The sequence below is a fragment of the Carassius carassius genome, chromosome 12 (assembly GCF_963082965.1).
Source record: "Carassius carassius chromosome 12, fCarCar2.1, whole genome shotgun sequence".
Taxonomy (NCBI): domain Eukaryota; kingdom Metazoa; phylum Chordata; class Actinopteri; order Cypriniformes; family Cyprinidae; genus Carassius; species Carassius carassius.
Genome location: NC_081766.1, coordinates 15,798,475 through 15,810,458, shown reverse-complemented (window position 1 = coordinate 15,810,458; position 11,984 = coordinate 15,798,475). Strand labels below are relative to the sequence as shown.

The 11,984-nt window shown below is 41.4% G+C and overlaps 1 protein-coding gene across 1 annotated transcript in view; it reads left to right on the top strand.

Moving 5' to 3' along the window:
• The first annotated feature begins 6,299 nt into the window (after positions 1-6,299).
• LOC132154911 (zinc finger SWIM domain-containing protein 5-like) overlaps positions 6,300-11,984 on the top strand; it is a 40,280-nt gene continuing 34,595 nt past the window's right edge. The window contains exon 1 of the mRNA XM_059563636.1: positions 6,300-6,868. Coding sequence (XP_059419619.1) covers positions 6,370-6,868 — 499 coding nt within the window. The 5' untranslated portion in view covers positions 6,300-6,369. The remainder of the gene's footprint in view (positions 6,869-11,984) is intronic.

The following is an 11,984-nucleotide window of genomic DNA, read 5'->3' as shown; positions in this document are numbered from 1 at the left end:
ATTTTCTGCTCAAGAATAATTTCTTATTATAATCAATGTTGCTTAATATTTTTGTGGAAACTGATGCTTTTTGTTCCAGGATTTTTTTTTTAAAATAGGATTGTTTTTTTTTAGAAACCTGACTGAGTAAATTGATTTCAACAGGCCTTGAGTAAAGTACAAACTCCCACAAATAATACTTGAGTAATTGTACTTTGTTATTGTATACCCAAGTGCTTTACACACCCCTGACTGGAGGATTCCTGTGGACAGGTGAAAGGGGGCGACACAAAAGCCTTCATCCGTGCTTTTTCCTGCAGCTGCATGCTCAGCACAGCCCAGAAGGACATATCAGTGCCTCCACAGTAAACACTCCTACTATTTGTCCAGGACCCTCTCATGAGACCAGCTCCATCCTGCACCCTTAAATGGCTTTAGGCCACAACAAAGAGGAAGGATTGAGGGAGGAAGAAGGTGAATGAGGGAAAGAAAAAGAGGGCATGGCACATAGGAAAGAGGGTGAGGATGTGTGAAGAGGGGCTAAGAGCTTCTGGTGTGAACATTGAAAAACCGGCCAGCGATGGGGGGTTGAGTGGGCGAGGATGGACCCAGTAATAAATTTAGCTTCTGTGAGGCTGAGTGAGGGAATACACAGACAAATGCCCCTTTCACATTGCTCGTTGGGCCTGGAAAATTGCCGGAGTGCCTTCTGTGTGAATGCAAACACGTCCCAGGATTGATTCCGAGATCGATCCCGGGTTAGGGACCTAGTAACATTGCTAGGTTCAGTCCCGGAATGAGCTCTGTGTGAACAAAAGCCAGAATCAATGCCACAAATCCGGGAACAATTGCCAGGACACATTACCCGTGTATTATCCAGAATCTCAGTGTGAAAGGGACTAAAGAGGCATAAAGGAGGTGACGCTGGCACACTTGTGGGAGGAAGCAGTTATGAAGTAATGGCAGTTATACCGGACCCAATACACAAACACCTAATTGACACCAATGTCTCAATCATCACACTATCAGCACAACAAATGTTCAGTCTGACCTGACCCTGACAGACATCTTATCAGCCCAATCAAACAGACCAAATGAGACTGAAAACCTCTCACCACAGGAAACAAAGAGGCTGGGCTTTATACGTTTTGCATGCCAAACTACATGCTGTCTTCTCTATTGTGTGGGGAGAAGGCTTTGTGAAGAGATCAGCATGCCTTCAAGACATTAGCTGAGCCACACTCTGTGAGACAAAAGGTTTAGGTAATTCTCTTTTTTTCTCACATGGGTGACTTGGGCTCTCCTCTTTTGCCAAAGTCTGACTCCATTTAATGAATGCTGCAAAGAGTGATGACAAGAAGGGCCTGGGGGAGGGGGACCGCCACACCACTGCAAAGATAGAAATCCGGCCCTACAGGTGGAGCTGGGTTCTCTATCAACACCGCCATTGTTCCCCTCCCCAACCGCCGCACGGCACAGAGCCACAACCTGCCTCGATCTCGCTGACATCATTGCGCACGAAGAGGGGAAGGCGGTCAAAACCTGATACATACATATGTTCTTGCTTGTTTGGTTTGGTTATGCTGAAAATGAGTGTCGTTACGCAGTCTTAACCATAAACCCTAGAGGCTTCCTTCGCATTCTTAGACACTGTGTCAGGATGAGCAACACCCCGCTCGAGTCTGCCAAGTCCAAACAGAGCCAAGAAGAAGAAGCGGACTAAAATGAATGGAAAGGTGTATTTTGAAGAAAAAAAAAGCACATTATTAAGTACACCTTGCTAGTACCAGGTTGGACCACCTTTTGCCTTCAGAACTGCCTTAATTCTTTGTGGCATTGATTCAACAAGATGTTGGAAACATTCCTCAGAGAGTTTGGTCCATATTGACATGATAGCATCAAGCAGTTGCTGCAGATTTGTCGGTTGCACATCCATGATGTGAATCTCCTGTTCCACCACATCCCAAAACTGCTCTATTGGATTTAGATCTGGTGACTGTGGAGGCCATTAGAGTTATGTCATGTTCAAGAAACCAGTCTGAGATGATTTGAGCTTTGTGACATGGTGCATTATCCTGCTGGAAGTAGCCATCAGAAGTCATAAAGTGATGGACATGGTCAGCAACAATATTTAGGTAGACTGTGGCATTTTAAAAATTCTCAATCGGTACTAAGGGGCCCAAAGTGTGCCAAGAAAATATCCCCCACACCATCAGACCACCAACAGCATCCTAAACCATTGAGACAAGGCAGGATGGATCCATCCTTTTATGTTCTTTATGCCAAATTCTGACCCTACCATCTAAATGTCGCAGCAGAAATTGAGACTCATCAGACTGGGCAACGTTTTTCCAATCTTCGGTTGTCCAGTTTTGGTGAGCCTGTGTGAATTGTAGCCTCTGTTTCCTGTTCTTAGCTGACAGGAGCGGCTCCCGGTGTGGTCATCTGCTGCTGCAGCTCATCTGCTTCAGGGTTCGACGTGTTGTGTGTTCAGAGATGGTATTCTGCATACCTTTGTTGTAATGAGTGGTTATTTGAGTTACTGTTGCCTTTCTATCATCTCTAACCAGTCTGCCCATTCTCCTCTGATCTCTGACATCAACAAGGCATTTTCGTCCACACAACTGCCGCTCACTGGATATTTATTTATTTATTTTTGACCATTCTCTGTATACCCTAGAGGTGCCTGTATATTTTGGCAACTGTTTATTTCATCAAATTATATATTAATATACTATCATACAATACCATTACCATAGCTACCCGAACAACCAAAATCTGCATTTTACATTAAAATGTACTCATAACCAGTATACTACAGTGTACTAAAAAAGAAAGAAAAAAAGTAACACAAACACAAATGTAATAGACTAATGTACACTACTGATAACAATTTTTTTTTTATTAAATAATTTAGATAAAATATAATCTAACCATAATATAATCAAATATAATATAATCATATAAATATATGTCACTCAGGGCTTTTTGGGAATGTGCTTTTACTGCAGCGTTGCCATGTGCAGTTATCCAGCTGATTGGGCTACTTTTAAACTCTTTCCTCGGGATGCAGACTGTGCTTATTATAATTATAAGGTGATTTTCAAGCTGGAATTGTGCAAATTGCATAACATTAATTGTAAAATAGGTATTTTAGGTATGGGAGTTGCATATTTTGATATTTGGACTAAGGTCATTAGGCTAGTTTTGGGCTATTTTTGATTTGTTACATAGACATAACTGTTTTACTGTTTATATATAGTTATATGGTGATTACATTAGACAGTGTTTTACAGTAAAACAAAATATAATGTGATATGAACTCTAAGTAAAGTAATTTACAATTATCCAATTGATAATTTTTTTTTTTGTTGTTGTAAAAATGTCAAAAAATTTTACAGTGTGGGAGAAACTGAATTCTGTAAAGAAAACAGACAGGTAATTTTAAGATATTCTTTGCAGATGAATAATTTTTTATGCCGCTTCATTTAGAAATACACAATCTTTTTGTATACTTTCACATGACGTAAGACTGACAGATGTGCTGAAGCCATTGAATTGGGCCCGAAAATAGATGGACAGGAGGCCACCGATGGCTCGAAAGGATGCAATACCCTTTATTGTATAGTTGTTATTCCCAGAGAGACCTCTTTTGATAGGGTTTTTTCAGCTCTCTTGTTCCCCATCAATCTTTTTCAAATTACCTGTTTTGTCTCCCCCAAATCTGTCACAATTGTTGCCTTGGTAACTGGTAGCGTCCAGCGCCATTATATTTTGGTACACTGTTCGATTTGTGTTGATGTGGCAACATTCCCCCAGATGAACGATCCTGAGAAGAAATCATGGTGCGATCAGTTTGGGAAGTGCTGGAAGAGGTTGTAATCAGTATTGTAACACAAATGCTCCGGCTTAGAATGATAATGTTTGATAAAAATGTCTGATAGCAGAAGAATATTGCCTTCGATTCACCTCCATAATAACTGTTGTGGTTAGCATGTGGGGTGCTATGCTAAAAAAAACACACACACACACAAAAAAACCAATGTCTCTGCCCTCAAGGACGTTTCCCTACACTGGGAGCCCAGGGTGCTTTGAAAAACACCAGAAGTGACAAGACTCCCTCTTCCAGACTGTCATGCACATGCACATACATATACACATACACATACACACAGAGCCTAACATACTCACACAGTGAACTCGCAGAATGTCATTAGATGCCTGGTATCCTGTGTGGTGAGCTGTCAGCTTGCCATCTTTCAGTCGGTGCACTCGACTGGACAGCAGTGAGCATGCTGGGATGTGACAGCCAGTAAAATGGAGTCCTGTCATTATTCTCCCCACACCTGCTGTTCTGGTTCCCTAAGAGGCAGCAGACAAATAAACATATAAACAAACAAACAAACATTCCTAATGTTTAGAGCCAAAAATGAAAAACATGCCCTTGTATAAATAAATGGACAGGATGTCAAGTTTCAGTTTGGTTAAAAAATGTGATTTTTTTTTTACTTAATTCTGTCATTCTCGGGTTGGAATGTTAACATGACACCTAACGAAGTGCATGTCAGCAGAGTTAGACAAGATTCAAATATCAGCAAGTTGTCAGTGGCCCTCAGGCCATTGTTATGTCTGTGCATGTGAAAATTCCAATAAATGCTGTGGGCAGCATTAGTATCATCTGAACTCTTGATGGTCTTTGTCATGCAGATCTCATAGGACAATGTTTAAAAACAATCAAGTAAAATGATATCAAAATTAACAATAAAACATATCACTGGCCTGGAGCTGCTTGGAGAGGTGGGAGATGACAACAGCTGGCTGCAGGAGTCACTGTTATTACAGGGTATGAGGTTAAGTTCCTTAAGTGTGTCAATTAAAAGAGCATGAAGGGGGGGAGAGAGAGAGAGAGAGAGAGAGAGAGAGAGAGAGAGAGAGAGAGGAGAGAGAGAGAGAGAGAAGAGAGAGAGAGAGAGAGAGAGAGAGAGAGAGAGAGAGAGAGAGAGAGAGAGAGAGAGAGAGAGAGAGAGAGAGAGAGAGAGAGAGAGAGAGAGAGAGAGAGAGAGAGAGAGAGAGAGAGAGAGAGAGAGAGAGAGAGAGAGAGAGAGAGAGAGAGAGAGAGAGAGAGAGAGAGAGAGAGAGAGAGAGAGAGAGAGAGAGAGAGAGAGAGAGAGAGAGAGAGAGAGAGAGATGGGGGGGGGGTCTAATAAGGTGAGAAATAAATTTGCAATATGAAGGTAAAACTGGAATGTTATATCATAAAGATTAACCCTAGTGAATACTTTTAAAGGAGCTTTTCTTTTTGAAAGTCAATTTATGTATAGATACTGATTTGCTGTTCAACAAATATTTCCTATTATTATATATCTTGAAATTAATTGTATTTTTGTAGAAACTGTATAAACATTTTTGCAGGTTTCCTTGATGAATAGAAGGTTTAAAATAACAATTATTTGCAATCGATTTTTTCGATTGTCACATTAAATGTCTTTACTGTCACTTTTGATTAATGTAATATGTCATTGCTGAATGAATTTATTAAAAATAAATAATTATACATTTTTAATTAAATGTAGTTTTTTTTACTGATTAACATTGATTTAAAAGTAAACTGCAAATTTCTCCATGTCTTTTCTAAAGTTTTTATGTGTGAATGGAGTCCCAAGCTCATTACAGGTAAGGTTTTTATCTTTTTTTTTTTTAAATTTTGCCTATACCTAAGAAAAAAATCCACTGGGTGCAATAACTGAAAGAAATACACGTTTCCAAGTTCTACATGAGCTATGGCAAATAGGCCGTTTTCATTTCTAATCATGATTAGATAGATGGATCTTGACAGCAACAATCAACTGGCATTATATACTTGGCCACCAGGGTGGGTAGTAGACATCTGAGTTACTTTATCATAGAAACATTTCAAACTTTGTCACACCAAACTCAAACGGCAGCTGGAGGGTTCTCCGCATTTTTACAATACTCGAAAGAAAAAAAAAACATGCAATGCACACTTCTTGTACATTCAGAGACGGTATAGACTGTATCGTTATGCTGACACGAATATGTGGCCCTTTAAAAACAAACGTCTCTGTGCTTCTGCTGGCCTTTGAGCCAACGGTAGATGTTTAAAAACAAAACACACTGCAGCAGATCATAGATTTAGAGTGCACGAGGTGTAAATAACGAGAAGTTTGTCACAAACGGTCCGTCCCATCAACACCGTGCCTGTCAGTTCAGCGCACACATGCGCATCTCCTCGGTGCAGCGCGACCTCGCGATTGGCTGGAGCGCGTTTGTTATTGGTAGTGACGTATGTGACGACCCTCCCGTTGTGCGGTGCCTCCGTCTGTGCGCTTCTAGAGCCACGGTCCTCACTTCAGTGTTTATTTGGTTGTCATGGCGGAGGGACGTGCAGAGCTATTGCCTCGGCCGCCGCTTCACCTCTCCTTACCCCCAGCCAGCAAGCGTCCGTGCTTGCGTCCCGCTCCTCGAGGACCGGGTCCGGGGCCTGGGCCGGGATTTCCGAACTCTCGTTTCCGTTGCCCGGAATCTCTACTGGACTGCGCTGCGAAGGCCGTAGCGGAGAAATGGGCCTTCGAGAGGGTGGAGGAGCGCTTCGAGCGGATCCCGGAACCGGTTCAGCGCCGTATCGTGTATTGGTCGTTCCCGAGGAACGAAAGGGAAATATGTATGTATTCGTCGTTTCAGTGCCGAGTGGCGGGGGAAGAAGGCCCGGTAGTTGGCTCGAGCTCGTCCGTTGGATCTGGTACAGTCCCCGGAGGGGTTACTAATACAACAGTCAGCGCAGGGACGGGGGTTACCGGAGATGGACTGCCTTTTCGCCGGGGAATCCGGCTTTTGGAAACCGGTTGTGTGGACAACGTCTTACAAGTCGGTAAGTGCCGCTTTAACCGTCTAGAGTACGTTGGAAGTTGCATCAGAAATATTTGTTTCACTTTTCCGGTGAACGAAGTTTCTTGAGAGAAAAAAAGTGGTATTAATTAGAAACTGTAATGTAGCAGCTTTGTTTCTACAAAGTGATTTATCGCTGCCAGAAAGGGAGCGTTTAAACGCTTTGCGAAAGAAACGGAGGGCACGTTTTAAAAATTAAAGGGCTTCTTCCCGTTGGGTATGTTGCAATGGCTTTAATGTGGAATTACGTGAAATCGGTGGCTGCAGTGTTAATATAACACTTAATAAAACACGCATATGCCTTATACGTTATAGAAAAGACTAAAGCTGATGCTAAATATTGTATATTTGAACGAACATAATGAGGTCTGTCGAAACGGAACATTCTTTCCCAGGTCGCGAGGGAGAAAAGACTAACGTGCTGGTCACAATGAATCTCTGTTGTAGGACACAGAGGTGCTATTTTGTTGCTAATGTTTCAGTTTAAAGTTGTTTTCGGAGAATTATTAGCTTTTCTCTGCGTATGCGTGGTTGCTTGACGGTTGTTGGGTCTCTTGATATAATTAAATCCAGGTTAATCCGCTTGAATCCAAATCCCACATCTTTTGTTTATTTGCTGGTTAGTCAAGACAAAGGACTCGTATTTGCCGTAGTAAAACGACTGATAAAATACGTATCTAGACTTCATCTAGCCCTCTGTTGTTTCATTTCGAAGACCCTTCGTTGACATAAGCGTTAAAATGAGTAAAAAAAATACTATTCGGTAAAGTATGTCGTTGGGTTATCCTCGTAGAGGCTACAGCACAATAGCTCAATGCCCCCTCGCATCGGGCTAGTTCTTCTGTATTAGCCGCATGGCAGTATTTTTTTTTTGATTTTGGTATGTAAAGATGTTTTTCCAAACCATAGAAAACCTTAAAAAGCATTTTCAAGCTTCATTTAAACGTACTTAATCGAAAAAATTGTCAAAGTAACTCGAAAAGGCTTTGGTATTTAGAGCACGAAGGCAGTTTCAATGGCTGCCCAAATGTCTATACATTTTCCTCCCCCACTCGCTCCACTTCAGTAAACATACTGGCAAAATACTATCGTGAAACGAAGGTTAAAAAGTGATTTGTAAAAATACGCACAGACCTTTGCATTCTATAAAGCACAAAATTGTCAATTAAGTGCTTGTTTGAAGTCGCCCCAAATCTCCTATAATTGTAGGTGTTATGAGCGTAGTGAAAGTGTGTGTATATATATATATATATATATATATAACTAATTAAATGAAGAATCCATGATTGATTTATTCTCACAAAGATCCACTGTGTCCCTTTAAAAGGCCAGTGTTAGTGGAAACATGATAACCTAGCTGTAATGAAATAACATAGGCACTTATTTAGCAACCTTGAAAAGCTCCCTACACGAGTCAGTGTAGCCTCTTTTTTCTCTCCACGTTAAACAAATCTAGTTAAAGTTATTTTAGTTTTTAATGTTACAAAAGTTTCTAGACTTGGCCGTTTTCACAGCTATTATGTTTTAAAGGCCTCTGTCTCAGTTTTGTGTTATTCTGCATACATTATTTTGATAGTATCACATGAAGTAGTTATAGTTTATATTTTTAATTCTGATGATAATAAGCAGATGACAAAAATGCACAGCATTTCAGCTTGGTTTGAGTTTTTAAACATTAACCTTTTACGTGTGTGTAAGCACAGTCTTTTGGATTGTAAAAGAAACAATGGACAGAATAGATCCTTGATAGATCAGTCATCTGACAGTAAGGGGACATCACAAGTTGATAAACTCAGATAAAGCAAGTTTAATTGCATTCTGTTTAGCTCTGCATGTGTAGATTTTGTTCATTTGGTTTTGATGGGTTTAGAAACTTCATCTGTCAGGGGAGTTCATAACTTTTTGTCCTTAACCATGAGCAATCTCAAAAAAGTGCAGTGTGTGTGTGTGTGTTTTTTTTTTCTTCTCACCAAAACAACTGCAAGATCCACCCGTGCATGCTTCAATATATTCTTTTTGTCTCCATTTTTGTTGTAGCTTTGAGTCATCAATGCCACAGTTTCCTTTAGACCTGTTTAAAACCCTCAAAAGCACAGCAACGGTGTAAACCACTTTTAACGTTTATTCGGCATGTTATCCAAAATGCAAGCTGGCAAAGGTTCATACACAGACACTTACTCATAGTAAGCCAGACTTACTCTGAAGTTTGCCAGAGAGTTCACAACATAATTTCTACTCTTTCCGAAAGCCATAGCCATAGCGAAGCATCAAAGCCTGGGGATGCTTTAGATGTTAAATTCATCGTTAGCCCATGAATGGTCAGATTTTCTGCCCCAAATATTAAGGGCTGGACAGCTTGTTACAAGAAACTGATTTGATAAAAATAATTAATTCTTGTTTGTGTAATTCAGCCACCCTACCCGGCCCACAGTCTCTGTCTTATAAAGTCCTTAGAGAGGAGGTTCTAGCTTTGAGTCAGTCTTGAGGATTATTGGGTCATGCCTTGTTACCCAGCTGTAGAGCCCCACCTTCCATTCACCGAAAGGTGGGGGGAAGCCGCTGTGTGTGTTTGGGGTGGTTTAAGAGTATAGTTTTTCACAACGATGCACAAAGCTGTGATGTGAAGCCTTTAGAAAACCTTCTTCTGTGTTTAGGAGGCAGAAGTTCGGTGGGATTTTGGCTGGAAGAGCCACTGAGAGGTTGTTTAGTTCCCTTAGTGCCTCTGTAAAACCTAGGCAAGCACTGAATTGAGTTATGTTACTCTTCAGTCAAATGACTATGGAGGCTTAAGGTTGTTTTGGAGACTTAACTCCACCAGCTCCTTTTGCGACTGGACACAGTACAGTTCACTGTCCTTTGGTTTTAATACACATATATTACAGTATTATAGAAAGTTATTGTGGAAGATAGATTGAAGTCAGTTTGTTTGAGTTTAGAAGATTGCAGCCATTAAGCATTAAGCCTGTGGCTGCTCTGTGATGTCACTAGGCCTGTTTTTAGCTCCTTGTCTCCTTTGAGTGTTGCCATCATTTTGGGCTTTGTAATCGGGACACATCTCATTCAGCACCATACATGTTCAACAAGGGACAGCTAATTCTGCTCTATCTTTCATCAGCCATACAGACAATATTTAATCAAGGTAATTAATTCCATGCCTGTAAGTCTCAAAGAAAATCACTTAAACAAATCTCATTTTCACACTTATTAGCACTCTTAGTTTTGAAGGACATGGCCATTAACCCAACCCCCCTTGTCTTTATCAAAGGAGGGAAATTAATTTGGAAATAGGGGAGAGGGTGGTTATCTGCCTTGTCAGCTAATCAGCAGCGACTCAAGCTAGGAGAAAAACAACTCGCCACATTCCAGGACAGTAGACCTGTCAGAGACTTTGATCCGGTGTTTGTTTCCGAACACTGAGCTCAGACTTGATTAAAAAAAATCTGCGCAGTCCCAAATATGTTTAGTTTTTTCAAAGTACGCTCATAGAAAAGCCTGTTTATCACTATGCTATATGTGTTTTTCACACAGTGTGATGAGTGTTTTTATTCCCCCAGTGGATCTGGCACCCGTCCAGGCTCGGAAAATCAATTGCGACCTTGCCCTCTTTGCATTTTGCTGCAGCCTGCTCCATACTCTCTGATTTTAGTTTATCAGCGATGCACTCTTTAGACCCGGCCCTGTCTGCTTCACAGCTGTGTTTAGGGCAATTGGTTTAGTTCAGTATCTCTGCTCCTGCAAAATGGAGCTCCGATTTTGAGCCAGGGGCAAGGTTCCTGTCCATATCCACGTGCAGCTGGGCTTGCAGCGAGCTCGTCTCCCTGCTGCGGCTTATCTGTGTTTTATTGGAAGTCGTTGAGTTGCATGCACACACGCTCATTCACTCATTATGCATTATTGCCCCTCACAATCCTAGTTTAAAATTGCTGTTAAAGGTCTCTTATGATAGAAGCTTTACCTCTTTGATCTCTGCACACAGGCGGCTGATTATTTTGTTGATATTTCGTCAGGAAGTAGATGCTTTAATGGAACTTTTATGCTTTTATGCACTGGGAGGAGCGGAATATGGTTGCCGAGCCCTTAAAGCTCTGATTTACACAAGATACACATGTTTCAAAGCTTTTGGAAGTGCTGTTAACCTTTTTTTTTTTTTTTTTTACTTCATCGCTGGGAGGGACTTGCCCCTTTTCTCTTTCTTTTTCCTCCCTCCTGCCTGCTTCTCTGTTTGGGTGTCATTGTCACAGATAGAGGCTGCTGAGAGTTGCTCCTCTTTTAAGAAGGGGCCTCCAGACATGCCTAATAGGGCCTCATTTGGCTGTAATTGCCTAACAAATGTAAGAGAATTCCAGAGGAAACAAAAAGAGAGAAAGGAGAAGGCAAATCAGCCAAGCGAGAACAGAGGAAGGGGGAAAAATCGGTTTGGAGGTGAGACTGTGCACAGGAAATGGAATCATATACTATGACATGCTATGTTTAGGCAGGCAGAAAATAGAGGACGGCCCCTATCTTCAATTTGTAAAGACGTGAAGGAAAATCCTTACATCGGGGGCTGTAACACTAAACTCGGAGTACAGGAAACTCAAGCAGCACTCAGGCAGCTACCCTCCCCCACTGAAGGCCTTTCATCCAGCTGAGATTTTGTGTGCGGGGAGTTTTTGTGGCCAGTTCACATGGAAACTTAATTTTCTCAGTCTGGACGAGAGAGGAAGGATAATGTGTATTGGAGATGAGGTCAAATATCCTGCCAGAGGGTGAAAGAAAGAGGCCCCAGTCAGTGGCAGTTAGCAATGTGCAAACCTCTATGCAAATGTCACATGGGAGGCTGTGGACTTTTTAAAGCCATCACTTCATATGTGTGTTTATTCTAGCCATACAAACCCTCCATTGCAGTTCCTGTTTTTAGCTTGACTCGATGCCAGCCACCAATCACACGGGTGCACTGAAGGCCCCACAATTAGCACTGTGTGCTTTAAAGGTCTCTGCGTGATTATTGATTCTAAAGCCATTTTTGCTCCATTATTTAATTCTGCATATTGAATAGCTTCATCTTGTGCTATTGATTTGTACCTGTCTGTTTCAGCAACCTTTACTTTTTATTCCGT